The sequence below is a fragment of the Erithacus rubecula genome (genome assembly GCF_903797595.1).
Source record: "Erithacus rubecula genome assembly, chromosome: 11".
In the NCBI taxonomy this organism is placed as follows: Eukaryota; Metazoa; Chordata; class Aves; order Passeriformes; family Muscicapidae; genus Erithacus; species Erithacus rubecula.
Window position 1 is genome coordinate 15,301,903 of NC_136663.1, and position 27,561 is coordinate 15,329,463.

The 27,561-nt window shown below is 44.8% G+C and overlaps 1 protein-coding gene across 1 annotated transcript in view; it reads left to right on the forward strand.

Moving 5' to 3' along the window:
* Positions 1-7,614: 7,614 nt before the first annotated feature.
* Positions 7,615-27,561, forward strand: part of IRS1 (insulin receptor substrate 1) — a 48,453-nt gene continuing 28,506 nt past the window's right edge. Inside the window, exon 1 of the mRNA XM_079314671.1 lies at positions 7,615-12,184. Within this exon, the coding sequence (XP_079170797.1) occupies positions 8,628-12,161 (3,534 nt within the window). The 5' untranslated portion in view covers positions 7,615-8,627 and the 3' untranslated portion in view covers positions 12,162-12,184. The remainder of the gene's footprint in view (positions 12,185-27,561) is intronic.

Consider the following 27,561-nt stretch of genomic DNA (forward strand, 5'->3'; position numbering starts at 1 on the left):
AATTTGAATAGTGTTAAAAAAATTGGGTTGCTCTTTTGTGCCGACAGAACTCAAAACAAAATTGATATGATTTTGTCCAAGATTTGCTAAATTTGTTTTTTGTCTGACATCAGTCAAGAAAATGTTGAATCTTGAAAGTATGAAGAAAATTAAATAATACGAAAATGAGTTTTAAATCATCTTAGTGCCTTCCTTTGCATATCAAAATGTATGAACTTGCTGGAATACTTACTCATCAGTGGGCATATATGAAAGTAAATATTTTTAGTGTTTCATACACACCCCCCTTCCATCCACCCTGCAAATCCTCCCCAAATGCAGATAAAACCTTCTGGCAACTGAGGAGAACTAAAACATAAAGCACTTATCCTAAGTGTGATTATGCCATATTTTTATATTTAAAATTTAAAGGGGCTCTCTGAAAACCTGCATCTGATGACCTGCTCTTGAATCAGCTGCAGGTGCATCTAGAAATCAAGGGAAAACAAGCTTTGGATGGTAACTTGTCCCTGAGTATTTTACCATACACCTTCATACGGCCTCCCCGTGGGGGTAGTGGTTAAAAATGTTCAGCAGAAATCTGCAAAATGGAAGTGATGACAGAGGAAGTCTGGTAACAACTACTTCAAGTTAAGGTGATTTAAAGATGAGTCCAGTTTAGACCATCCCAGAAAAGTCCTTTGCTATGGAGGATGTCCCAATTACCTTCTCTGGGAGATTTATTCCAACATGCAAAGGCATTTTGTGTGAAAGGTGTAATGAAAACCAGTGTATAAATAGGGAAACTACTACCCAGTGCTGCTTGCATCAAACATGAGCATATGGATATTCTCTGGGCCTTGTCCCAGAAACTGCTGTGGTATTATAGTTTAGGAGAGGTGTGGGACTCTAAGCAAGTCATTGAATCATTCTCTGTCCAACAGCCTTTTTAAAGAAAAATCATTGAAATTCTTACTGCAGTAACTGAATAGGATAGTTGGCAGGTACCTAAATATTCCTGTTTAAATAATGCTGAACTAACATCATTGTGTAGAGCCTTGTTTCTTAAATAGAATTGCCCAGGCTATGGATTCAAACACAGAAAGTATCAAGAGTTATCAAAGAACTTTTACAGGACTAAGTGAAATTAATCTTAAAAGCATAAGCATGTGTGCTGCATCATACCAAGGTCCATCTAGGTGCTCCTTGGTGTCAAAGACACATACAGGAGTAAGATCCATAAACAGTGGCACTTCCCTTGGAATACTCCCAGTTTCTGTATCTTCTGCAGTCCTGGAGCTGGCTGTTGTGTCTTTCTACTGCATGGACAGATCTTCCCAAGTACTTGCCCACTGATTTTTCAAGCCACAGCACCCTGTGGCAATGATTTCACAGGTTCATTGACATTAACAAAGTAACTTTGTTTTGAACCTTCTAGTTTGAGTCCATGTTCTTTATCTTTTGTATTGGAACAATCAATCCTTTTCACCTTCGCCATGCCAGTAATGATATTTCTAGGTATCTATCACATCTGTTTTCAGACACTCTTTATTCAGGCTGAAAAATCTTCTGCTAGCTCAGCTTTCACTGCCTTTAACCATTTACTATTATCTTTTTCCAATTCTTTATTATTGTTTTCAAGTCCAGAAGGTAGAATTTTTCCACAGTAGGCAAGGATAAGATGCACAATAGGTTGCACATGTTAAAAAAAAAAAAAAAAGAGTTCTCTATTTTCTCTTCCTTTACAAGATAATTTCTAATCTTCTGTTTGCTTTTTGACTGCAAAAGTGTTGAGCTGATGTTTGTAAAGAGCTAACTCTTAAAATTCCAAGATGATCTTCAAAAGTAGCTGTAACTAACTTGGAGCACGTCACTAAATATGTAAAGTCAGAATTGCTTTTTCCTGCATGCATTTAAGCTCAATATTTTATTGCCCAGCATCAGATTGAGCAAGGAGGCTTTTCTGCAACTCTTTGAACCTTCAGTAATTCTTTGAAAGAGCAGAGACCAAGGAAGTATGTTCCATTTACAATCAGCAGGCCATGATTAAGCTTGATCATATCAACAAGGGAAAGCTCAAGGAATTTTGAATCACAGCTGGAGACTGTGAAATGAGTCCATGTCTTCTCAGGCTGATAAAAATCAATAAATTTTGTCCACTATCACTGGACATAAGTCAGGTCTTTAGAAAAGCTCCACTGCTTAACTCTTTGAAGAAAACCAGAGTAAACCTCCTTTTTCTGTAGAAACCATTGCTTAGTCTTTTGCTCTGTTATCCCATTTTTCAGTCTCTCACCCCTGACAAACACAACTGAGGAATCAGTCATGTTCAAACACCTGCAGTGCATCCTGCTTAGAAGTAACCAGCCCAGAGGCCAGCCTGAGTGCAAGGCCAGCAGCAAAGGCAGCTGGTGCCAGCAGTGTCCTGGTGGCCAGGGCAGGGCTGGCACTCCAGGCCATGAGCTACCAGTGCTTCTGCCAGGGGAGCCCAGAGCCCACCCAGCCCACCTCTGCAGTGTGGCTGGAGCAGGGGTTCAGCACAGCCCAGCTCCCTCCACTCCTCTCCAGCAACTGCTTCTTGCCTCACAAGCATCTCCCCCGTGGGGTCCTGGAGGGATTTGTTTCCTCCTTTTCCTCTGTAGCTGTTAAATGGCACTGTGGGCAGCAGCAGGCACATTACCTTCTGCTTTATCTGTCATTCAGGGTTAAACACTGACACCTCCTAGATGAAATACAGCTGACTGAGCAAGACCCAGACTGCTGCTGTCACCAAGTAACCATGGGTAAAACCTTGTATTTGGCTTTAATTTTCATACCTCTGTGGACTTTTCCACAGTGGTAAAAAACCCAAACCAAACCCCTGTGGACCTATGAAACTCCCTTTCTCAGTGAAAAACTGCTTGAGACCATTGCTTTAAGCTATGCACAGACAAAACTTATTATAAATTAGATAGAAGATTCTGTAACTTGCCCTTTGAAATTCATGCTCCAGGCAATTTTGTCTGTGGTGAAGGAGACAGAATTAAAGCACAAAAAAAAAAAAAAAATCTGTGAAGCATCACTACAGTTTTTTAACCTATTACAGCATGGAAATATAAAGATAATAGATGCAGAGCTGAAGGTTGATCAAGGTAGTCTGGGGATTGTCCAAAAGTCTTACTGAGCTTCCTGTTAGTTTAGTGATACTTCAGTTGAGATATTCATACTCCCCAGTGGAAAGCCTAGGAATGATGTTTTATCTTTTCTGGCTTCTTTAAACAAAGACACATGAAGCCATATAGGGAGGTACTAATGTACAAAAAAAATAATCTTATTAATTAATTTTGATCACTAGAACATAAATATTTCATATCATTAATGTGCTCTAAATGCTGTTTTACACATGAACTGGAAAATACAGGATAGAAAAATTCCAAATAAGTGAAATATAGAAAAGATGTCCTGAACTTTTCTAGTTCTTGTTATTGTGATGCAATGGAATATAGCTGTCAACAATTTAATAAAATACACTTGAAGATTCTAATTAGTCATTCCATATGTTCTTGGTTTGCTTCAAAGAGATGACAGTAAAAGTCAGGAATACAGAATACAAAATCATGATATTACTACCATTCCTTTAACAAAGAATTAAACATCTTGTTTACTTAAGTAATGATTTAACTAGTTTAGAGACAGCCACACTATATTTGAAGGAGGAGTTATGCAAATGTCACCCTTACTGCTGATTGTAGAAAAATAAATACTACAAATGAGTTTACAATAAATAATCTCAACCCTGGGATGAGGCCCAGAGCATATATGTGTTAGTGTGATGGACACAGAGCTGGGCTCTTCTCTGTAGTGCCCAGTGTCAGGATGAAAGGCAACGGCCACAAACTGAAATATAGGAAATTTGATTTATATGGAAGAGAAACTTTACATTAAAAAAGCACTAGGGTTCCCTGCTCACCTTATATAGATAAAATAGGAATGGGCTGCAACTGGGGGGTCACTGCCCCTTGGCACCTGGCTCCCCTTCCCTGGGAGAGCAGCTCATTCTTCCTGTTCCTGGAGAACTTGATTCCAACTCAGTAGGAAACGAAATAAAATAATGTTCAGAAAGTTTTGATCTCCTGATCTGTTTTTTTTTTTTCTGCCATGATATTCTGCATAGAAATAGTTTTGTTTAAACTAAAGAGTTGGGTGTGGAAAATTAAAACAAGCATTTTAGGAGCAACTGGGAGTTGGGGTTAGAGTTGGGGTTAGAATTGACTTGTAGGTCAATTGTGTCTGCAAGGTGATTGGGGGGAGATGGTGAACAAGGGTCTTTCTGCTCTTCTTAGAGACTTACAGTGATGTATCTTTACCTTTGGGGAATGTTTTAGTTTGGCTTGCATCCTTGAGAGATTTTTTTGAGCAATGTTTTATTTCTTTACTGCATGTTGAGTCTTCTACTTTTACTCATTTTTGCAGATAGCTGATAATTGATATGTGAACAGGTAAAGGTGACTTCAAGAGAAGCCACTCTTCATTGTAATTTAGAGCAGCACTACCTCTTCAGTTACTGTTTGGACCCTTCCAGTTTTCTTCCTGGGATGCCATTTCACCAACAGACCATTACCAAAGAACAAGTTCTTGATTATCTCCCAGTCCTTGCTGGTCTGCTCTGCTAGGTTCAGCAGAGAGAACAGTTCACTGTGAGAACTAATTGTCTCAAGCACTTTATGCCTCGTGAGATTACCCTGTGCTAAATTAATCTTTCAGCCACTTACTAGGGCAGATAAAAGTTAGAAACTTTGATCCTTATCTGTTCTATTATACTCCTTTCCCTTCTCTGTATTAAATAATCATGTTGTCTCCAAGAGATTGGATATGGATATACATGTATGCATAAATATATATGCGTGTATATGTATTCTGAGGTGTGTGATCAGAATAGGGGATGCTCAAAGGGTACTGCAGAAATGAAATTTAGGATTTGGACATGGGTGCTAAAAAAGCAACCTCAATTTTGTTCTTGTTTATTGAAGCTGAATTTCTTGTATAGAGAGATGGTGTAATGTGATAGCTATAGGTATTTATGCAGGGAATTAAATGTCTTGGTTTGAATCCCTTTGGAATTAGTTAAAAAGTCTGAATTCTCAGTCACTCATGGTCAAGGCAGGGGGAGTGTTTAAATAGAAAGAGTAAGGGTATATTCTTCTCTCTGGTGTGCACATTTAAGTACCTCACAGAGAACCACAGTACTTCAGAGTTTTGGAACACAAAGAGCAAGAAAACAATACTAAAATGTGGTCTGGCACGATGCAAACTGACTTTAAAAAATAGTTTTCAGAATATGCTGGAAGTATATTATTGCCTGTTATTTCTGCTGGGCAAAGGACATGAATCTATAAATAAAGTTTGAAAACACTTCTGGGACATTTAATGAATCCCCTTGATAACAAGATAAGAACAACCAGATTTTATTTTATTTGCAAAATCAGCTATTATTGAAGAGAATGTTCCCAGGATGAATGGAGCACATTTAAATATACTGTCTGCCCACAAGCTGTGGCTAGGAGGACATGGTATGAACTGAATGAAACTGTTAAGGAAAGTTGATTGGATGTTAGGAAAAGGCTCAGTCACTGGAACATGCTCCCCAGGGAAGTGGTCAGGACACCAAGTCTGAGTTCAAGGAGAGTCTGGACAATGCTCTTCATCATATGGTTTAGTTTTGGGTAGTCCTGTGAGGAGTAGGGACTTGGCCTTGATCAAGAAATTCCATGATTAGAGGACTCTCTCCTGCTTTAACTCTCAAATCCATGTTCCCTGGTGCAACACAAGTCAGATGGTGGTTCTCCATCATGAGATCGTTCCACTTACATGTGCACAACAGTGGAACACCTGCCAAGAGAAAGAATGGGCCAGAGCAAATAAAAGTTATGACTTAATATTAATAACCTTACCTACTATGTGCAAATTGTTTAATTTAAAAAGTAGCACATATATTCTGTGCACAAACATGCATTCCAATGCTTGTGAAGGGGCAGGGAGGTTTAGGAGTTATCCTCCTGCCACAGGACCTTTTAGCCATAGATGTATGAGGATGGTGTCCTCTTCTCACAAAACATACCTCGTCATTAATGACAGCCATGATAGCTGATCTTAATATGCCTTGGGGCTGCAATTCTATCCCACAGCTCCATGGTGTGGGCTGGGGGAAGCAATTTCCTGTCCTACTTGTTGGAAGACAGAAATACACTTGATTTGTTTTCATCTTGATCTCCAGGTATGTATAACAGATTTATTTTCAATACAAATATCTGGGTTTGTCATGATGAGTTACACTGCAGACAAAAGAATGAGGTGATGACATGGCTTATTGTTACAGCATGGATTGTCTTTTTTTCTCACTCCTTACCAGCTAGACTCTGCTCTTGCATTAGAAATGGTCATCTTGTGTTTGGCAAATACCCTTAATTCTGTGCTTTATGGTGCTTTCTACAGGATAATATGCAAGGATGGTTTATGCTGCTACCTATTGTCCTTTCTGGGTTCTCCTTATGTTTTAAGTGTTTCAGGGGAATCTTTCACCTTTTGACCAAGTAACTGCTCCTCTCAAATAACTGTGCGGCCATGATCTGTGCAGCAGAAAACTTTGTAATGCAAATGCATTAGAAAAGCCTCCAACTTATTTATCCCGTGTTTGGAACCTACACAAATCCAAACGAGAGTGTAATTTTGTATTTCATTTCAACCTGAAGAGTAAATGAGAGCCGTGCTGTGGCGCTTTCACATCTGCCCAGCAGCAGTCAGTCTGTTCGGGTTGGGCAGTGCCAGCTCAGGGCGATTGGAGCCGCGCTGCCCTCCCAGGGTGTCCGGGGTCACCCATCGCGACTGGCAGCAGGGAACACCAAAGCACCCCCGAATCCCCCCGCCACAGCCCGCCCCCCGCGCGGCCGCTGTCCCGCAGAGGGCAGCATTGAGCAGCGGATGCGGCCGCAGCGCTCCCGCACTTGTTCCCGGCCCAGGGCAGAGCTGCGGGCGCGGCGCGTCCAGCCCCGGCACGGCCGCTCCCGCTGCACGCTCTGTTTAATTCAGCACGGAGTGACGCGGGGAGACGGGGGACCCGCTGCACAGCCGGGAGCGCTGCTGCGGCCCGGCCGAGCCCGACGTGGAGGCGGCGCCGTGCCGAGCCCCCGCTCCCGCCAGGGCCCTGTTGGGGACCGGCCGCGCTGGCAGCGCCGGGGCCGCGTCTGAGCCCGAGGAGCGAAACGAGCTGCGGGCGGGGCGGGCACAGCCGCGGGCACAGCCACGGCCGCAGCCACGGCGCTCCCCGCTCCCCTCCCCACGAGGCCGGCGGCAAGGGCTGCGGGTAGGCGGGAGCAGTTCCCCTCCCAGCCGGGCTCGGGAGCCGCCACACTGCAGAGGCCGCCGGCGGCGGGTATAAATAACACGGCGCTGAATGGCGTCTACGCCTCTTTACTACGCGCCGCGCCCCAGCCCGGCCGGGCGCCGCCGCCGCCGTGACGGACGGGCGGCGGGACCAATGGGGGCGCGGCGGCGGCGGCCCCGCGGCCGCGCTGAATGAGGGCAGGGCGGAGGGCGGAGCGGCGGCGCTGGCCGGGAGCCCGGCGGCGGCTCCGGGGATGGTCCACGCACTGGCGCTGTCACGTGTTGTTCTCCTTGGAGTGAGCCTGAGCCGCGGCGGCGGGCGGAGGGGGCTGGACTGGCGAGCGCGGCCCCCGCCGCCTGTTTTGGTGCGGGGCGCCGGGAAACTCCGAGGAGAAGCCGGCGGAGAAGGAGCCGCCGCGGCGGTGCCCGCTCCCCCGGCGGGCTGGGGCACGGGAGGGGGCCGCGCCGCCGGCCGCTGAGGCGCTGCCGCCTGGAATGAAGAGGAGGAGGAAGAGAGGATGTTCCTTCGGCACTCGGGCTTGCCTCCCCTCCCGCCGCTGCCGGGCTGCGCCGCGTGTGGAAATGGCACTTTCTCTGCCTAACGAGATGGGACTGAATGGGGTCGCCAGCCTCCTCCGCACGCACGAGCGGGAGCAGCAGCCTCGGCGCTGATATTTGGGGAAGGGGGATTGTATTGTGGGCGGCATTTTTTTTTTAAATTTTCTCTGTTTTGGGGGAAGGACGAGAGAGGGGAAAGCAGCGTGTATTTTTGGGTGCAAACCCCGGACTTTGCAAAACAATCTCCGCCCCCGAAAGGATATTTAATCTGCAACAGAGATCGCTGCTCGCGGAGGCAAACTTGAGCCGGGGAAGGGGTGCAGGGAGCGGAGGAAAGGGACCCCCGCCCCGCTCCCGGCTCCGTCGGAGCCCGACCCCTGCAAGGGAAGATGCATTTTTCATTCTCGGCGGCTCATTTTGGGACGAGACTCGTCTGGACTGATCGGGATTGGACTTTTTAAGGACGAGCTTACCCGTCTAAGCGCGATTTGGGCATAAACAGCAACACAAACTCTGATTTGGTGCTGGAAGCTGCCTCTGCCTCTGAACAGCTGCTCTCACCCTGCTTCTGTACCTCCCCGTCCCGTTCTCAAAAGAGGATCCTGATCTATTTTTTTTTTTTTTTTTTTTTTTATGAATTTTATTTTAGGTGGTTGCCTTTCCTGGCTGGCTTGGCAGTTTTGGGGTCTTGCAGACTGTGAGCTGCAGTAACAGCTCCACCACTTCTCATCATGGCCAGCCCCACGGATAATAACGAGGGCTTTTTCTCAGATGTCAGAAAGGTGGGTTACTTGCGCAAACCCAAGAGCATGCATAAACGATTTTTTGTGCTGAGGGCAGCCAGTGAGTCTGGACCCGCCCGGCTAGAGTATTACGAGAATGAGAAGAAATGGAGACACAAGTCAGGGGCCCCCAAGCGCTCCATCCCACTAGAAAGCTGCTTCAACATCAACAAACGGGCTGACTCCAAGAACAAGCACCTGGTGGCCCTCTACACTAAGGACGAGCACTTTGCCATTGCAGCTGACAGCGAACCTGAGCAGGAGAGCTGGTACCAAGCACTGCTGCAGTTGCACAACAGGGCCAAGAGCCACCACCACCTCCATCACCACCACCACCATCACCACAGTGATGTCACTTTTGGAGGCAGCAGCACAGGACTGGGGGAAGCAGGTGAGGACAGCTATGGTGAGGTAGCCCCTGGTCCAGCTTTTAAGGAAGTTTGGCAAGTAATTCTGAAGCCTAAGGGCCTAGGCCAGACAAAGAACCTGATTGGCATCTACCGCCTGTGCCTGACTAACAAGACCATCAGCTTTGTAAAGCTGAATTCAGATGCGGCTGCTGTGGTGCTGCAGCTGCTCAATATCCGCCGCTGTGGTCACTCTGAAAACTTCTTCTTCATTGAGGTGGGACGCTCAGCTGTCACCGGACCCGGTGAGTTCTGGATGCAAGTGGATGACTCAGTGGTGGCACAGAACATGCATGAAACTATCCTGGAGGCCATGCGAGCCATGAGTGAGGAATTCCGGCCCCGCAGCAAGAGCCAGTCCTCCTCAAACTGTTCCAACCCAATCTCTGTGCCCCTTCGCAGGCACCACGTCAACAACCCTCCACCGAGCCAAGTGGGGCTCAGCCGGCGCTCCAGGACTGAGAGTGTCACCGCCACCTCTCCTGCTGGTGGTGGAGGTACAGGTGGCAAACCCAGCTCTTTCCGGGTTCGAGCATCGAGTGATGGGGAAGGCACAATGTCAAGACCTGCCTCTGTGGATGGTAGCCCAGTTAGTCCCAGTGCTAACCGGACTCATTCACACAGACACCGTGGCAATTCCAGGCTCCATCCTCCACTCAACCACAGCCGGTCCATCCCAATGCCTTCCTCACGCTGCTCTCCTTCAGCCACCAGCCCAGTCAGCCTGTCATCCAGCAGCACTAGTGGCCACGGCTCCACCTCAGACTGCCTGTTTCCACGAAGGTCTAGTGCTTCAGTTTCTGGCTCCCCTAGTGATGGTGGATTTATTTCTTCTGATGAGTATGGTTCAAGCCCGTGTGACTTTCGCAGCTCTTTTCGCAGTGTAACCCCTGATTCATTGGGACACACCCCCCCTGCCCGGGGCGATGAAGACCTCAATTACATCTGCATGGGAGGGAAGGCTACCTCTTCCTGCTGCAGCCTGGCAGCTCCCAATGGCCATTTCATCCCACGCACCTGCCATCCTCAGCAGCAGCCCCGTTATCCTAGTACACCCTGCTGTCCTCGAGGTGGTAGTGAGGATGTTGCTGACTTGGAGAAGGCATTCAGAAAGCGGACTCACTCTGCAGGCACTTCGCCCACCATCTCCCACCAGAAGACACCCTCACAGTCTTCGGTGGCTTCTATTGAGGAGTACACGGAGATGCTGCCTTCTTACCCCTGTGGCAGCAGCAGGCTGCCCTCCTACCGCCACTCAGCCTTTGTGCCCACTCACTCCTACCCAGAGGAGTGCCTGGAGATGCACCACATGGACAGTGGCCATCATCGGACCAACTCCGCCCCACACACGGATGATGGCTACATGCCCATGTCACCTGGTGTCGCCCCTGTGCCCAGCGGTGGGGGGCCCCCTAAGGGTGGTGACTATATGCCCATGAGTCCTAAGAGTGTGTCGGCCCCACAGCAGATCATCAACCCTGGCAGGGGTGGCCGCCACCCTCCAGCCACAGTGGACTCTAATGGCTACATGATGATGTCCCCCAGTGGCAGCTACTCCCCCGACAGCAGCTCTGCGGGCTACGGCAAGATCTGGACAAATGGTGCCGGCCACCACCCGAAACTGTCAGTGGAGAGCAACGAAGGGAAGCTCCCCTGCGGCGGCAGCGACTATATCAACATGTCCCCAGCCAGCGGCTCCACCACCAGCACTCCGCCCGACTGCTACTTCGGGGCTGCGGGACAGCCGGGGGGCGAGGAGGCGGCCACCGTAGCGCACCACAAACCCATCTACTCCTACTTCTCGCTGCCACGCTCCTTCAAGCACGTGCACCGGCGGGGCGGCAGCAGGCCGGCGGGGGCAGCCGAGGAGGGCAGCCCTCAGCCCCGCATCGCGCTCGGCTCCAGCCGCCTCCTGTACGCGGCCGAGGACTCGTCCTCCTCCACCAGCAGCGACAGCCTGGGCGGCGGCGGCGGCCCCGAGGGCGGCCCCCCGCCTCAGGCGCAGCCCCCGCGCAAGGTGGACACGGCCGTGCAGACCAAGGGCCGCCTGGCGCGCCCCACGCGGCTGTCGCTGGGTGGCCCCAAGGCCAGCACCCTGCCGCGAGCCCGGGAGCAGCCCCCGGTGCTGCTGCCTCCGGAGCCAAAGAGCCCCGGCGAGTACGTGAATATCGAATTCATCGCCGGCGACAAGCCGCCCTTCCCCTCGGCTGCCCTGAGCATGGCCCTGCCGCCGCCGGGCAGCGAGGCCGCCGAGGAGTACATGAACATGGAGCCGGGCCCGCCGCGGGCCCCCTGCCCGCCCGGCTTCGCCACCGCGCGGGCGGCCCGGCTCGGCCGGGACTACGTGGCGATGCAGCGGGGGGGCGCCGCGGCCGGCGGGGGCTCCTGCTCGGACTACGCGGACAGCCCTTCCCCCGGCTCGCCCGCCCGCCTGCTCAGCTACGCCGAGGTGCGGGGGGGCCGCGCGGGCCCCGAAAAGCCCCCGCCGGCGGCCGCTACCGCTGCGTCCCCGGAGCTGCCGCGGCCGCCGACCGAGCTGTCGGCGGCGCCGCCGCGCTCCTCCTCCCTCCTGGGGGGCCTGGGCGCGGGCAGCGCCTTCACCCGGGTCAGCCTCAGCCCCGGCCGCAACCAGAGCGCCAAGGTGATCCGCGCCGACCCGCAGGGCGGCCGGCGGCGGCACAGCTCCGAGACCTTCTCCTCCACGCCGAGCGCGGCCCGCGGAGCGGCGGGTGGGCTCGGGGCCCCCTTCCCGTGCGGCGGCGCGGGGGGCGCCGAGGAGGTGAAGCGGCACAGCTCGGCATCCTTCGAGAACGTGTGGCTGCGGCCCGGCGCGGGGGAGGCGGCCGCCCGCCGGGACCCGGGGACCGCGCCCGCCCTGGAGAACGGGCTCAACTACATTGACCTGGACTTGGTGAGGGACTGCGGCCACCGCCGCCACCACCATCCGCACGCCCCCGCCGAGGCGAAGCAGCCGCTGCCGCCGAAGCCCCCGGGCCAGCAGCGCGGGAGTGGCCACTGTGGCGAGGATCTGAGCGCGTACGCCAGCATCAGCTTCCAGAAGCGGGAGGAGATGTAGGAGCCGGGCGCCCGTCGGGGAAGGTGAGCCGGGGCGGGACGGGGCGCGGCTCCGCTCGGGGAGGGGGCTGGGCCGGGGGTCGAGGCCTTAACGCGGGGCAGCCACGTCTTGGATTGGTTTTCTTGGCGCCTTTTGGTCTCACTGCAGCATCTTTTAGTGGCAGAAGCGTCCAGGAGTGCTGAATCCCTGCGGGTGTCCCGCCGCTGGCCCGCACCTGCACGGGCTGGGAAGTGTTTCCAAAGCAGCTTTGGACGCTCCTGTTCAGCCGGGGTTACAGTGTTGTGCTTACCGTGTTGCTACGGTTTTTTTTTTGCTTTCCAGAATTAGCTGTGCTTCAGAAGTGTGTGGGAGAGGGGTGTGAAAGAGAGTCGCTTCTAGCATTGGGCTGGAAACAGGAAACTCCCCGTGTAATCCTGGTTGGGTCAGTAATCATCACGCTTGTGGCCAGGAGTAGAGCAGTGATCTGTGCTAACACGTGTACGCCTAAAGGGCATCTACCTCACGGGGCTGTGACCACTGTTAATTCAATTTTGTTGGAAGGAGCTTTCAGTTTGAAAACTGACGTCGAAGCCTTTAGAGTATTATATCTATCACACGTGTTGATACTGTATTGATAGTGTGTGGCTGTCCCTCACCTGTGTTACAAACAGCACAAGGGCAGCACAATGAGCCCTATGAACTGTGTTTTTGGCGTTGACTAATGTGCTCTGTTTCTTCCTGAAGCCTTTAATTTTTAATTAGGGAGAAACTTGTGCCAAGCTGTTGCATGTTGATTACAGACATGTAAGATGAGTAGGAGTCTTATTGGAAGCGGTGTGATGTTTCTGTTGAGTGGGAACTTCATGCAGCATGGAACAATGGATCTTGTTAAGAGCTCACAAAGTACAGCGCACCTGTGTAAGTCCTCTCATGGAAGGTGAAGAGTGTTTTGTTTTGGTGCAGGCAAGTACTGGCAGATAGTTATCTAGTAAATTTTATCACTCGATTTTAAGAGTTTCCTACATACCTGAGCAGCAGCAGTCACAGTAGTTTAAACAGTTACTATGAATATATACAATGACTTGGGGGGGTGAATCTCATCCTGCTGTTTACATCATCTCAGTATTTGTGTCGCCTGTTGGCTGTGCTGAAGGGAACATTGAGGGCTGGTGTTGGTGTGATGCCTGGGATCGTATGTTTTTCATTTTTAGATGTTTTGCATCCTTATAACCTGAGCAAAAGCAAAACAGTCTTGTCACGTTTGCTGCTTGGCACTTGCTGCTGTTGCCCATTAGAGCAAAGCAATATTAAGTCTTAGTCTTATGTGACCAATGAATATCAGGTTAATTTGAAAGTTCGAGGTAGGACATAAGATCAGTGCAAACATTACCAGTCTGGTTCAAGTGGTATCTGGTAGGAAATGGCAATTTTTGTGGCTGACAGGACTGTGCTGAGTGTCACCATACATTATTTGTGACTAAATGTACACAAATTTACACAGCCACACGTTTTCTCAGTTTTGGCATGTGCAAGGGCCCTGTTTTTGCAGATGGCTCTTGTTACCCTGGAATCCTTATCTGCTTAGGACAGTGTTGGTGTTGTGAATTCTTCAGGAGGGGATTTGTGCCAGAGGATGCAACATGTTCTGCAGTTAACTCACTTTATTGGGAGCATAACTGTTCCCTCCCACCTGTGAGGTGCTGAGACTGGGGAGTAACTGTGAGAGAAGATTCTTGGTCAGTGTGTGGGTAAATAAAGAATATGTGAAGGGTATGAGAAGGCAGATCTGGTGAGGAGCAATGTCATAACTGTTTCCTTACACATTTTTTTTTTCAAATGCACTGCTTTCTTTTGGTTGTGGACAACTTGTTTAATTGAACTGTGTGTCATCTTTAACATAAAAGCTGTGCCAATGCTGCCCATGGTGGTTTAGGTAGATACCTGCTGTGATTATGCTGTTAAGTGAAAGATTAGGATGTGGAAGACCTGGTATAAGAACTGGCTGAAAAATACTATGCAGATGTTTTTAAGGGCAGCATTGTGTAAAATACAATGTCATAGAGTAATTGTTTGAAGTTGGTTCTTATTTCCCAGAATTGGGATTGGATTGAGGAGGCACAGCTTCTTCTGGGAGTCAAGGGAAGAATCGGGTTGTAATTATATGGGGAGTTTGAACCATGACTGTTCCTTCTCCCTTCCCACTATAAAGCTTTGTTGGTTGCTTGTAGCCTTCTCAGACGTTAACCCTCAGGACTCTTTATTTCCCAGGATAGATTTCTTGCTATCAACTGAAGCTTCCCTTGCAAAATTCAGCCTGACTCATCTCTTGAGAGTGCTAAGGAAAGAAATCAAACAGTGTTTCGTTCATACTAAACCGTTTTTATAGCTATTTTTTGATACGTGCTTGTACTTTTTTTACTTTAAAGGTAAAACTTAGGTTTGGCAGGAGACTTGTTCCATGTAGGTTGTACCTTATTCCATTCCTAAGAAAACCTGCCTGGAACTGAGTGATTTATGGGAGTGTTTGCACATGCCTGAAAAAGGTGTTGAGCACCTTCAGCCAAACCATTCACCTGAAAACTACATGCAGTAAGGGTGCTCCAGTTCCCCAAAGCTTTGTGTGACTTTGCTGTGAGCAGCAGAGTGGGCTGTGCCTCCTTGGCCAGCTTTCCCTGTGCTCCTTCTGGCCAAGGAGCCTGTTCAGGCTGCAGCTGAGAGTGGGGAGGTTGTGGTTGTGGTTTCTCCTCTTGGTGTCTGAGCAAGTGAAAGGTGAAGGAAAAGCTACTCAGTGTGTTTGCAGGTACTGCAGAGAGGAGAAAACATGTGGAGCTGGGAAGGGAAAAGTGAAGCTGCAGGTATCAGAACAAGAGCTAGGGAAGGCTGCACTAAGTACTCTTTCTTTACTCTCCCTCTCTTTCATGGGTTATTATTTACACTTTTAATCTCAGAAGTGGCAAAGGGACTGCACATGCTTTTTTCTTTTTTTTTTTTCTCCATAGAACAATATTCCACCCCATCTGAAAGGCCAAAACTATCTGGATAATGCTTGTTTTATCCATTCTGGAATTTTCTTGTTGCCATCAAGAAAATGACCCCAAATGCTGGCTATTCATCTCTTACTGGGTAAAATGATTGTTGATGCTTTGATGCAAACTAGCTCCTGTCCTTTTCCCTGCTCCCCTGTCCTTCTCTGCCAGCTGCCTCCAAGTAATTCAGGCATTAGATTCTTTAGTATTTTTCATCTCTTTCAAATGTAATTATTTCTTCTAGCATTAACGATACTGTCTGAAAAAAAACATGCTATTTTCCAAATTTAATTGAAAAACATTTCTCTCTCACCCACAGCATTCCTCTGTACTCTCCAATCCCATTGCCTTCCTTGTCATATGTTCTTGGCTGTTTCCAAACAGCTGGCCCTGCCCTGGCTCTCTTCTTTTTTCCTGTTTGGAAGTGCTGTAGTTTTGGTGCAGTGCTGTATGCTCTCCTGCCCAAACTTTTGCCTCTGCTTTAGAGAACTGGGTACTTTTGTGTGTGTCCAGTGACTCTTTGGTGCTTGGATCCTCTGATGAGTGGCCTTTTATTCTGTAGCTGGAAGGCCACATTGCTGCAGTTGCCAAGTTGTGCTGGGAAACACCAGCCCATGACATGGAAAAATTGAGGGTGCCCTAAGGCATTTTGCTCCTGTTTGGAGTTTTGCATAGACATTTGTGGTGGGTTAGTTCTGGTTAGACACCAAGTGCCCACCAGATCTACTCTATCACTCTCCTCCTCAGATGGATAGGGGAGAAAGAAGTATAACAAAAGGCTCATGAGTCAAGATAAGGGCAGGGAGAGATCACTCACCTGTTACTGTCATGGGCAAAACAGACTCAACTTGGACAGATCAGTTTCATTTATTACCAGTCAAATCACAGTAGGATAACAAGAAATAAAACTAAATCTTAAAACACTTTCCCCCCACCCCTCCCTTCTTCCTGAGCTTAGCTTTACTCCCCATTTCTCTGCCTCTTCCCCACAGCAGCACAGGAGTATGAGAATGGGAGTTTTGGCCAGCTCTCACTGCATGTTGTCCCTGCTGCTGCTTCCTCTGCAGATTAGTTTCCTATATCCACAGTGGCCTCAGATATCCTCACTCTCTCTCTGACTGCAGTTGTGCAGGTTTTTTTCCTGTATCCTGGAGGTCTGCTGCTGTCAGTGGCACTGCTTGGCCTTGGCCAGCAGCAGGTCCATGTTGGAGCTCACTGGCTCTGCCTCTGTCGCACATGGGGGAAGCTTCCAGCAGCTTCTCAGAGGAACCCCCCCTGTGGCCCCCTGCTTCCAAAACCCTGCACACAAACCCAGGACAGCAGGTGAGCAGATGCTGTGGATTTGCTGTGGATCCTGCTTTTGGGGTTGCTGTGAGGAGGCTCCTCAAGTGAGCAGGGGTTTTGAAGATGAATTGCTGGTAGCTTGTGTTCTGAGTATATAGTCAAAAAGTATTCCAAAAAGGAAACCATTAGATTTAGGCTCTGGAGAAACAGGAAATGCTGTAGCAGGATAGTAGAATGAATCCAGCTATCTTGCTTTGATCTCCAAAGCTTCAAAGCTTCATTTCCATTTTGTTGATGACTCTGAGAACTCCTGAATGTGTAAGTGCTAATAACACAGAATAGAATATGTGTAGTATAAGCAAGTGGTAACTTGGCTCACTCTAGCTTTGATGCTGACTGTTTCACCCACTGCATGGGTGGTTTGGGGTTTTTTGGTGATGTAAGAAAATGGAAAACAGTACAATGAGAATTCAGCACAAGGGCATCTATAGGGTTATTAACCTGCCTGTATTCAGTTGAAGCAAAACGCTTCCAAGGGTAGAACTAAACTTTTGTGCGGTTCTCATGAAAATACACGATAGTAAACAGAAAATTACTATGTCATTCTTATAGTATATACCTGGGTTTTATATTTATTGGGACACTGCTTGCCCTTTAAATTAATTTCTTTCATAGTTTTCAGTAGTTGTGTTCTTTTTCTCAAGTTGAAACTGAAGGTGGGACAACAGAAACGCAGCAATTCATAAAATCATAGAATATCCTGAGTTAGAAGAGACCCACAAGGGTGCCAAAACAAGACTTGTACAGTTAAATTAAGGGTATGTTTCTAGGGGTGTGTTTTCCAGACTGAAGAACAGAAGTTTCTGTAGTTTTGGGTCAGCACCAAGGTAAATACCAGCATGTTATGAAAGTTTTTCATGCTTTATGGTTATTACTGTAGACAAAACAGTACATTTCTTGCTGTATGCACACACCAGTTTTTCCCCATACCTAATTATTTGCCAAAATTGAGCCTGTGTCTCCACATACTTGCATATTTGCTGTTCTCCTGTTTAACAAGACCACAAGCTTACAATTAATGGGTTTAGGTGTTTCTCTTTTGTTTTCCTGGCTTAAAAACTGAAACAGAATGATTTATAAACAAATTCATATGATTATGAGGTACTACCTGGACATCTTTAGCACATGCCTTTCATGTTCAGTTAATGTTTAAACTGGTTTTTGAATGTGCTTTAAATTTGAAAATGAAACAGGACATTGCAGGGTGAGGACAATGCTGATTTTTGATAGCAGCTGTAAGGAGATCATAAATTTCCTTAGATAAGACTTGTAAATAGAGAATTACATCTCTTAAATAAAATGCAGCAAGCAGCTGTGGGATGAGAATGTTATTTGACCAATATCTTCAGTATATTGCATTGTTTTAGGATTACTTTATGATGGTTAAAATTTTATATTCATTAGGACTGTACAATTTTCATGACTTCCTAAATACATGAGTACTAAATACAAGTACTGAAAGTAAATGTACTTGAATATTCTTTTGAACAAGTAACTGTATAATAGCTTGTTTATGAAAAAAGTGGAGGTTTTTTCCCAGTTTATTGAAGCTCTGAAAATGAATCTGTTCAGTACTGATTATTATGTGAATAAAGTCACATAAGCTTTAAAAATAATTTTGGTGTCCAATGATATGGAAGAGAAATAGATATTATTTTCTGAAATGAATTTGATTTTAGGTTTAACCTCTGTGCCAAGTTTCAATGAAAGCTAATTGTTGTGTTGGATTGACAGAATTATGAAATACTTTTAAGAGACAGAGGAAAAAGGAGGGGAAAGCTGTTCATATGACCTGTGCTGTGACTAGGAGAAGACTGAGGGATGGTGACATAAGAATGGGGAACTTGAGGTATAGGCTGAGGAACACTGTATGGGAAGGAGATGGAAACGAGAGAGAAGTTACTTGGGGGACACAGAAACCATGGCAGGATGATCTAAATAGAGGGAATTGCAAGGTGTTTGTGATCTGAAGGCAACTGGGATGGTGATACTTGAAAGTTTGAGGATGAGTACAGAGAAATGTGGAGAGTCTGGATATACTCAAAGGGTTTGTTCTAGAGGTGCTCATTTTGCATGGCAGTGCAGTTTTCTGAAGGTGTTTTTCTTTCTATTTTTTTTTTTTTTTCTTTTAGACCTTTATTACAGGGATGGACACTCTACTTAGGAAGTACATGTATTCCTTATTTGTTATTGGATTTTTAAAATTTTTAATAGTATTTGAATATTCTGCTGACCTTAACAGGATGATTTGCTTAATAATGCAAGCAGAATTTACCTCCAGCTCTTCTTTCCTGAATTCTCTGTCTTGTAGTATTCCTGGCACAACCACAGCAGTAAAGCACAGATACAAATCTGAATTACGTACAAGATAAGTAAGAATGAGTGAATTTTAACATTCAAATCACTAGATTTTATAAAAGGCATACAATAAAAGGAGGACTATAGTCACACAGGTTTTTTAACTGCAGCATTTTTCTTCTTTTCACTCTACTGCTTGGATAGTTACAAATCTGATTTGGGTTAATTATTTAATAATTTGCCTTTTGGATTAGTAAGTATAGATTCTCTTGTTTTTTTAAATTTAAAGAATATATTATAGAGGAAAATTTCAAATGACAAAGCTGTTGTGGCTTGTTACAGCAGATGTGGTTTTCATTTTGTGGTAAGAGCTGCAACACAAATATATTATCACTGACAAATATGTCTAAATTCCCAACTTGTCGGAGTGGTAGAAGCTGGCTTTTGGTCATCTGTACATGATCTGATGTGTTAAGAGTACCTGCTCATAAAAGTGAATAGCATTATTCTATTTTTGCATATTTCTGTGGCTTTGATAAATGGTGATTATTATTTTGACTACATGAAATAGAGATAGTAAAGGAGAGACATTGGTAACTTAAAAAAAAGATTCACAAGTTTAACAGCTTTACTCTCTGCTTGCAGAAATGATGCAAAATTTAACAAAAGCCAAGGTGTGAACAGATAAAGCAGATTTAAATAAGCCTGGAACTCTTAACTATCTGAAGGATGTCTTGATATATGTCTCTCTGATCCTGTTTGACATATCTAGGTCATGTTCTCTGAAGACTATTATTAGAGATTTAACCTTGGGTAATTGTGAAGTGTATTTTCTTCAGAGTAATTTTTGATCAGGTAGATGAGACAATGGAAGTTTGTGTGTGTTCAAGTGCCTGTAATAATTTGGCAGTCTAGTTAGAAGATCTGGTGTCAGCCACCTCAGCTGGAAGGTGAAATGTACTGTTCTGTGGTGTATCACAGAAGATTTACCTGTATAGATTTTGTCAACTGTTGTAAAATTCTATTTTTTTTTTGGAAACTGGGAATGTGGAAGAAATGACCTGTTAAATTTTCAAGTAAGATGTGCTTTGGGAGAACGTGGTGCACTTTACAGCTAGTAGAGCTGTTGAAGTGTACTTGCACATTTGAACTCTCTGGTGATATGCATTATATAATGGAGGGATGTAGAGTCTGGGAACATCTACAGTTTTAATTGACTGTGTTTCTTCTGCCTCAGCCCATCCCCTCCAGCCTGTATAGGTTGGGACATTTTTAACCACTAAGGCACCTAAAGATTGCATATGCTTCCTTTGAAACACAGAATCTGTGTGAATAGAAAAAGTGGGAATTAACTAGCAGCCTTGGTTCCTGTCTAGTTTCAGCAGTCCGGCTTTCAGTGTGGTGCACAAATGTTTAAGACATAACTATAGGGTAGGAACTCCATAAGCTGGATTTGCCAGTCAGTAAAATGCTTAACTAGTTTGTGCACAGGAGCTTTCCTTCAGTGGCACAGTTCCATGAAGTAATAAAGAGCTTGAAGCTGGAGTGGAGGAGTCTAAGCCACTCAGATTGTATGGGTTCCTTCTGTCCTTACTTCACTGAGCTGTGGAATTAAAACCAAACCAAAACAAACCCTCCCATCATCCTCTTCACAAGACACTGCATGTCTGTACATCACCAGTAATATTCATGTAAATGCTGTGCAGAGAATTGTGTATGTCTTCATTGGGAGAGTAAAAGAACCTCAAGAAGAGCACATGGGAGATAGATTGAGTTTGTTTCTCCTCTTGCAGCACATCTCAGCTGGGGTCTTCTGCTTATCAATTTGTAAGTGACTGGCAAAGGAATGGAAAGGAGGTGGGGAGCTTGAAACATTATGGCTGGTGCTGTGACTTGTCTCAGGTCTGACCTGAGCTTCCCATGCCCTGAGCTAAGTGAGAGATTTAAAGACACCTCAAGTGACAGCTGATGTGTGTCAGTGAGGGAATCTTTCAGATTAAAACACTGGATGGTAATTAATCTTCAGCCAGCAGGCCTTCTTTGTGAAGAGAAGATTGCTGTGTTAGAAAAGAGAATTTTAACCCCTAGAGAACAGGAAATGAGTTACAGCGGAGACGTTTTGTCTTCAGAGACAAACTCTGAGCTTGGAAGCCTTCTGCATGTGCTGCTGGGGCATGCATGTCCAAGTAAGTGATGCTTAGGCACTTTGCTGAAATACCTTGGAAATTGCTAGAGCAGGGAGACAGTGGTGTTCCAGTAATTCCCAGTTTGGTTTGATGGTTCCTGTGCAAGTGATTGACAAGGTGTTTGGGCATTCACTGTCAGCTGTGATCCTAGAGGCTTCACATAGATATTAAAATAGGAGATATACAGAACTTCTCTCTTTACTGGAGAAGGCACATATGTAACAGAATGTCCTTTGCTGTGCCTGCCATCTCATAGGGCTGTGAAGTCTGCAGCCTTCCCTGCATGGTACAGTGTGCTTTTTCATGGTGCTTAGTCTCTGTGGGGATATCCAGAGAAATAAAGGTTGGGTGCTTTGCTGAAACCATGGTGCTTGTTCCACTTCTGACTCGTGCAGGCACTGTAGGTAAGCGATGGTGGCATTGGCTGAGTGATCTCTGGAAAACTGAATTGATTCTCATTTTCTCAAGAAAGTTTGTGCTGTCGTAATTCGTGATTCCTCTCCTGCAATTCCTGATCACAATTTCTGAATTGCTTGTTACTTCAAAATAGCAAATGGGCCATTTATGGAGCAGAATGTTATATAATAATGAGGACATAAACTAACAAGTTGTTTACTTAGTTGAGGCTAAGACAATATTATCTTACTTTTTTTTCTATTTTGGAATTTATCCACAAACATTTTCCTTTCATAGTACAGTTATATTTTCTGGAATTGACCAACAGTAGATAGCTCAGCTGTGCTGTCCTTGAAAGAGGTAGGGCAGCTCAGCTTGCCACAGGATTCAAAATGACTCTTAGATGTCAGTAAGGTAATGCATTCCTTGTTTTGATGAGAATGAAGATCTGTACCATGGCTACATGAAGGGGAAAATGAGCAATACTCAGCTTTTTGCAGTGATGGTAAATTCAAACGGAACCATTTTCATTTGGGGAAAGGTAATTTGACTAATTGAAATCTTTAGAAGAACCAAAATATATTTTGGACATGTGGAAACAGCATTGTTAAAATTTTAAAAAAACACCTCTCTTTAACCTGTTACATTTACCCTGTTTCTCTTTTTGACTTCTTTGCTTGCAAAGCATGGACACGCTGTACCATCCCTTCATGGGATAGTTAATTGCTTGATTGCAGATACAAAATGAAATACAAGTAAGGAAACCTTAGTTTAGGTGTGCTGAAAACTGTTGTGGTTCAGTAATTCCAAAATGCAGGCTGGCTGGCACATCTGGGGCAGGGTCCTGCAGGAGCTTTGGGCAGATGTGATCAGCTTGCTTTCCTGCAAAGGCTGCCTTCACTCCCATCTGCCTGCTCCACTGTTCTGTCTGCTGGTTCCCCTACCATGAAATGGTAACTGTAGTTAGGTTAGCCCATTCTTTAGTAAGTGTTTATATTTCCTCGTTTCACACATAATGGCATTCAGATTTCTGAGAAACAGCAAAACAAAATGTATAAAGAGGAATTTAGTTTGTTTAGGAAGCTGTATGTTGAAAACTGTAAATATTATTTCTTATTGAAGGTTAATATTTGTTCTAGTTGTCAGAATTTTGGAAATAATCTTGTATTTTGTTGACTTTATCATCATCTTCTGAACATGATGCATAATGTTCTTGAATGCCTTGGATATCTTGATTTGGGTGGATAGCCATGTGTGATTTACATCTATCTTACCAATCTGACATCAAAACAGAGGCAGATGAAACCAGAAGAGCAGTGATAGAAACCAAACAGCTCAACATCATCCTTTTTCCAGCTGCTGTGCTCACTCTGCTCCCACAGCTGCTTCTTGGGAGCAGAAATTGAAGAACGGGTGCACTGTGCAGGAACATTGTACTTTAAACATGTAAATGGTGAACATTACTCTTTAATGGATTAATATAGCTGATCAATTCATATGCAAGGCAGTTTTGAATCCTTTAAACAATTTAAGAGTTCTTAAAAGTGAACCAAAACTCTCAAATATACTTAATTGTTTCTGTATGAAATTTTTCTCCAGCAAGCTCTGATAGAAAAGGGAAAAGCCCTGCTGAAGGTGTGCAGGCATGTAGCTAGGGCATGTTTTTTCAGGCCTTTGAACTAGGTTAGGAATGTGTCTCAAGATGGAAGAATGAATAGTTACTTGGTGCTTTTAGCCTCCGGGCTTGAAACTCGCAAGAGGAATGTTATTGTGTCTTCAAAGCCTGTTTCACACAAGCTTTTGTTGAGCAGGAACTTGGAGAGTCTTTGTATTATCATGCACACAACAAAAAGAGCCAGCCACCCAATTTGATCTAATTGGGCAGCAGTGGTGAGACATTTCTTCAGTAGGAAGGCTCTGGAAAATGGGGTGCATATTTTTAATTAGGAAATAACCCTTTAGAGTGAAGGGATTGCCTACATAGACATTTACCAGCTTGCTAAAACTCTCTAATTATACTGATGCAATTCCCCATATGAACATCCCCTCTTTTTCCCCTCTTCCCTATGTAGTGCTTTCCCAGGAAGAAAGCAAATATTTATATTTCTTTTAAATTCTCTTTTGACCCTGAGGTGGTGGTAGCACAACCCTGGGGAAGGCAAGCTGAGGTTGAGAAAGTGGGGTGGTTCAGGTTGAAGTAATTTTTGTCTTGCTGTCTCAAAAATGAACCTGTATTCAGGATTAAGTATGCTGTAATATATTAATGCTATCTAAGTTAAGACAGAACTTTCACTCAATGCCACTACCAAATGTTTAGAGGAAATAAACCCGTTGCTCTAGTAAACATGAGTGGGGTTTGAAGTGCTATAACCTCATTTCTGAGAACAGCAGCTGCTTCAGTAGATACCCAGATAAATTTATTTTCATTCTAGTGTAAGTAGCCTAATGTTTTTCAAAACTGAATGAGATCAACAGAAAAGATGGGGGAACAGCTTTCATTTCTTAAGTTTTTTAGTAAAAAACCCAAAGAACTCTACAAAATTTTGCAGTAGACCAGTTCATTTAATTTTACCTTCTGAAGAGAGATGAGGCTTAAAGAAAAGAAAAAAAAAAAGTTTTTTAATGCAGCATTTATTTTGTTAAGTAACTTCATTAGGTGTTCAGGGATTTTCATCCTTTTGTTTATTCAATCAGAGCTTGAAAAGTCATAATATAAAATTTAACCAGCTACTAAATAGTGACATGTGTTGGTCATTAATTTCATGTCAAGAATCTGCATAAATAGACACTAATACTATTGTCTAACCAGGGACTATATTAAATGCTAAATTAAAAGGTTATATTGCAGATCATCATGATTTAGTGGTTATTGGTGTTTGAGAATGACCATTAAGGACATTAAAAAAAAAAAGTTTCCTCATTTGCTAATCTAAATTTGATTATTTTAATCACTTTAATTTGAATTAATCCACCGTGAAGCTAAGTGTCAGTATGAACACGATAATTAAACTTATTTGAACTGATATAATGCTGCAGAAATGAAGGGTAGGCGCAGAAAGGACCTGGATACAGGATATAGTCTGACCCAGAGGAGCAGTCCGTGAAATGATAGGAAGCTGCATGGGGGAGAGGAGAGGACAAAACCACAAGTCCAGAAGAGTGGTGGTTAAATGTATTGAAGGGTAAGAGTGACAGGCATGCTGTGTAAGTTGGCCAGCTCCTGGTCTTCTGTAAGAGAAGTTTCACAGGGTTAGAGAAGGGAAAGTTGTGTAGGAAGGGGCTGAGTGAGCAGAAAGAGAAATTGGAATAATGCCGGGAAGCTCAGATTTCAGTTGATGTAATTGGACTTTAATGGCTTGAATGATTCATAATCTCTTAGCTTGATAGGCTGTTATAAAATTTTAAACATAGGTATGAATGAAGCCCTGTGCTGATAACATTGTGGGATTGCAGCAATGGAAAGTGTTGATGTGCCAAGAATTGTTAGAGGAAAAAATTCCTCTTAACATGTAATGTGTTTGTAAGTTTTGTGTAGACATATTTTGGAGGAAGGTTTGAATGATCCTTCTGCACGAATGGGTTATGAATTATTCTTCACCTAGGTGTGGAAGGGGAGGAATCTCCAATTAATTTAAATTTCTGTACCTACTTGGGCTTGGTGGGATTAGGGCAGCATGCCTCAATTGAGAATGTGTCCCTTTAACGGTTGTTCTTTCTTTCCTTCTTTTTCTGGAAGCTGTTACTACTACACTGTTCTCTTTGAATTAATACTGAAAACCTATTAATTTTAATTAGCTATAGTAATGAGTTAGCTCAAAAGGGCTACAAAATTACCTGTAATTCAACGTGTAGTTTATCTCCTACCTCAGTTATTTCATCTTTTCCAAAACTAGTTCTCCTGAAGATTGGTGAGATGTTTGATCTGTCTTGATTCAAGCTTGTTTACGTCTGTGTTTCTTAGAGTAGCTCATCAACTTTTATTCCTTTATCAAATAACTCATGTGATGTTAATCATAGATTTGGGTCACATTTCAACATTTGCTTTTGGGTTGAAGGAACAAGTAAGCAGAAAAGACTATTAACAGGATTGCTTTATATATAGGGAAAAAAAGAGGAATACGGAACATGTAATGGTAGCCTTTGCATTACAGGACTCCTGTTATTTTTAGGACTTTTCAATCTGTGTTTTTAACTGATGCACTCTTGTAGTAGTTTACTGTTCTTCACTGTAACTTTTTTAAATGTTTTGCTTTGGTTTCAGGAAGTCAAAAGGGTGATACAAGTTACTGTCACTGTCCTTGGCTTTATCTGCATATCCTTGGCTGATACTTGCAGCTTTTACCATTATTGTGACTTTCTCTGTTCTGATTCCTTAGGCTTAGTTCATGCAGGTACATCTGACAGAATTAAGGCCAGTAAGAGCTGCAGTAAGTACAGGCAATCACTGCCCTTCAGAAGCAGAATGCAGGACACAGGTTTACCATCATTTTAAGGAAATGGAAGATCATGCTGTTGTTTCGGTCTCCTTGGACATGTATTCCTCTGGAGAGTTTGGCATCACCTGGGGAACACTTAGGAACATATTTAGGTGGAAATTTGGAACTATTTCTCTACACAACAGCTAGCTCCTAGTTTAGTTAAAACCAACTGCGAAACCTCTGCTATATTCTTTCAGGCAGTACATCTTCAAGAAGAATACCTTATGTGATTAGTGCCTTACACTGCCCTTGAAACCACACTTGTCTTGGCCTGCAGTACTGCTGCTCCTGCCTGCTGCAGGAGCTGTGGCTGAGATTGTCCACAGGGCTGCTGTGAAACTGTGCCTTTAGTGAGTTGGGATCCTGACCAGCTGCGGCACCAGTCCTTCAGCCCAGGGAGTCTTTGCAGGTGTGCTGGGTGAGAGTCTCAGAGGGTTTATGGAAGTGAGTTTGCTTCTTCACTCACCCTGGAGCTGCTACTTTGAAGTAGGAGTGTAGGATAAGTGTATTTATGCTCTTAGAAAAAAAACCCCGCTTCTCAATTATGGCTTGTTTTGGTTTAGATAGTCTGTGTCTGAGACATCTTATACTGCCAAACCTGTGCTTGCTGCTTTAGTATTCATGGTAGTTTAGCTGTCAATGTTAGTCATGTTGTCAAACAAGCATTTTCTGCCAAAACCCAAATCCACACTGACAAATCAATTTTAGATAAGGTCATATATATGTGGAAAATATTTTCAGGTGAAAATGAAAAATATATGTAATTACTTCATACAGCTGTCTTACAGACCTTCTGGTATAGTTAATCAAGGTGTCATATGGGAAACAGGCAGGATTCCCACCTTTCTGCCCCCAATTCTTGGTCAAATTTAGTGATTATAGGAGGATTCAATAGGTAACTGACTCCAACGTTCAGTAAGTAAGTGGCTGTGATAGAAGGAAACATCAGCTTCCCTAAAACATTTCCTATTGGTCTCACAGAAATTCAGATGAGTTTGTGGAAGAAGACTTTTGTTCTTTTATTAAAACATCTCTTGCATGTTTTTCCCCAGTGGTGTATTACAAAACTGGATGTCTGTTGTCCGGCAGATGTGTGATTGTACAAACAAAACTTTGTGTAACTATTTGTTCGACTTCTGACATTGTGATCTGCATTAAGAAGTAACCTCTTAAAGACAACTCAGCCTTTCTGCTGCTCTATGCAAAATTTCTAGATGTATTTGGGCACACTTATAACTTTAAAGTGCTTCAAAAGCTACTACAGTTGTCTGTAGCTTGGCTTTGGTTTTTTCCTTTGCTTCAGTTTTCTAACTATTTCTTTTGTGCCTTATTTATTGAGAAGTGTTACTACATTCTGCTTATTTTTTCAAACTACTGTGTCATTTATTTGGCAAGAGAGGAGGAAGGTTAAAGTTCTCCTTACCTCCTCCCTTTCTCTCCAGTGAAATTTTTGATTGTTCTGTTTAATGAGTCATTTTCTCTACAGCTGAAGTTAATTTAGTGGCTAATCCAAGCAGTGAGTATTTTCTGAGTGAGGAAGTGAGAGAACTTTAATTCTTTCCCCTCTTTTCAAATACAGAGGTGTGTCTTGGATGTTTAAAAAAAATGGAAGAGAGCAATGCCTGTTGGAGGTATTTTGTCATTTAACAATAGGTAACAAAACATCCATTGACTTCGTGAGAGTGAAGTTTCC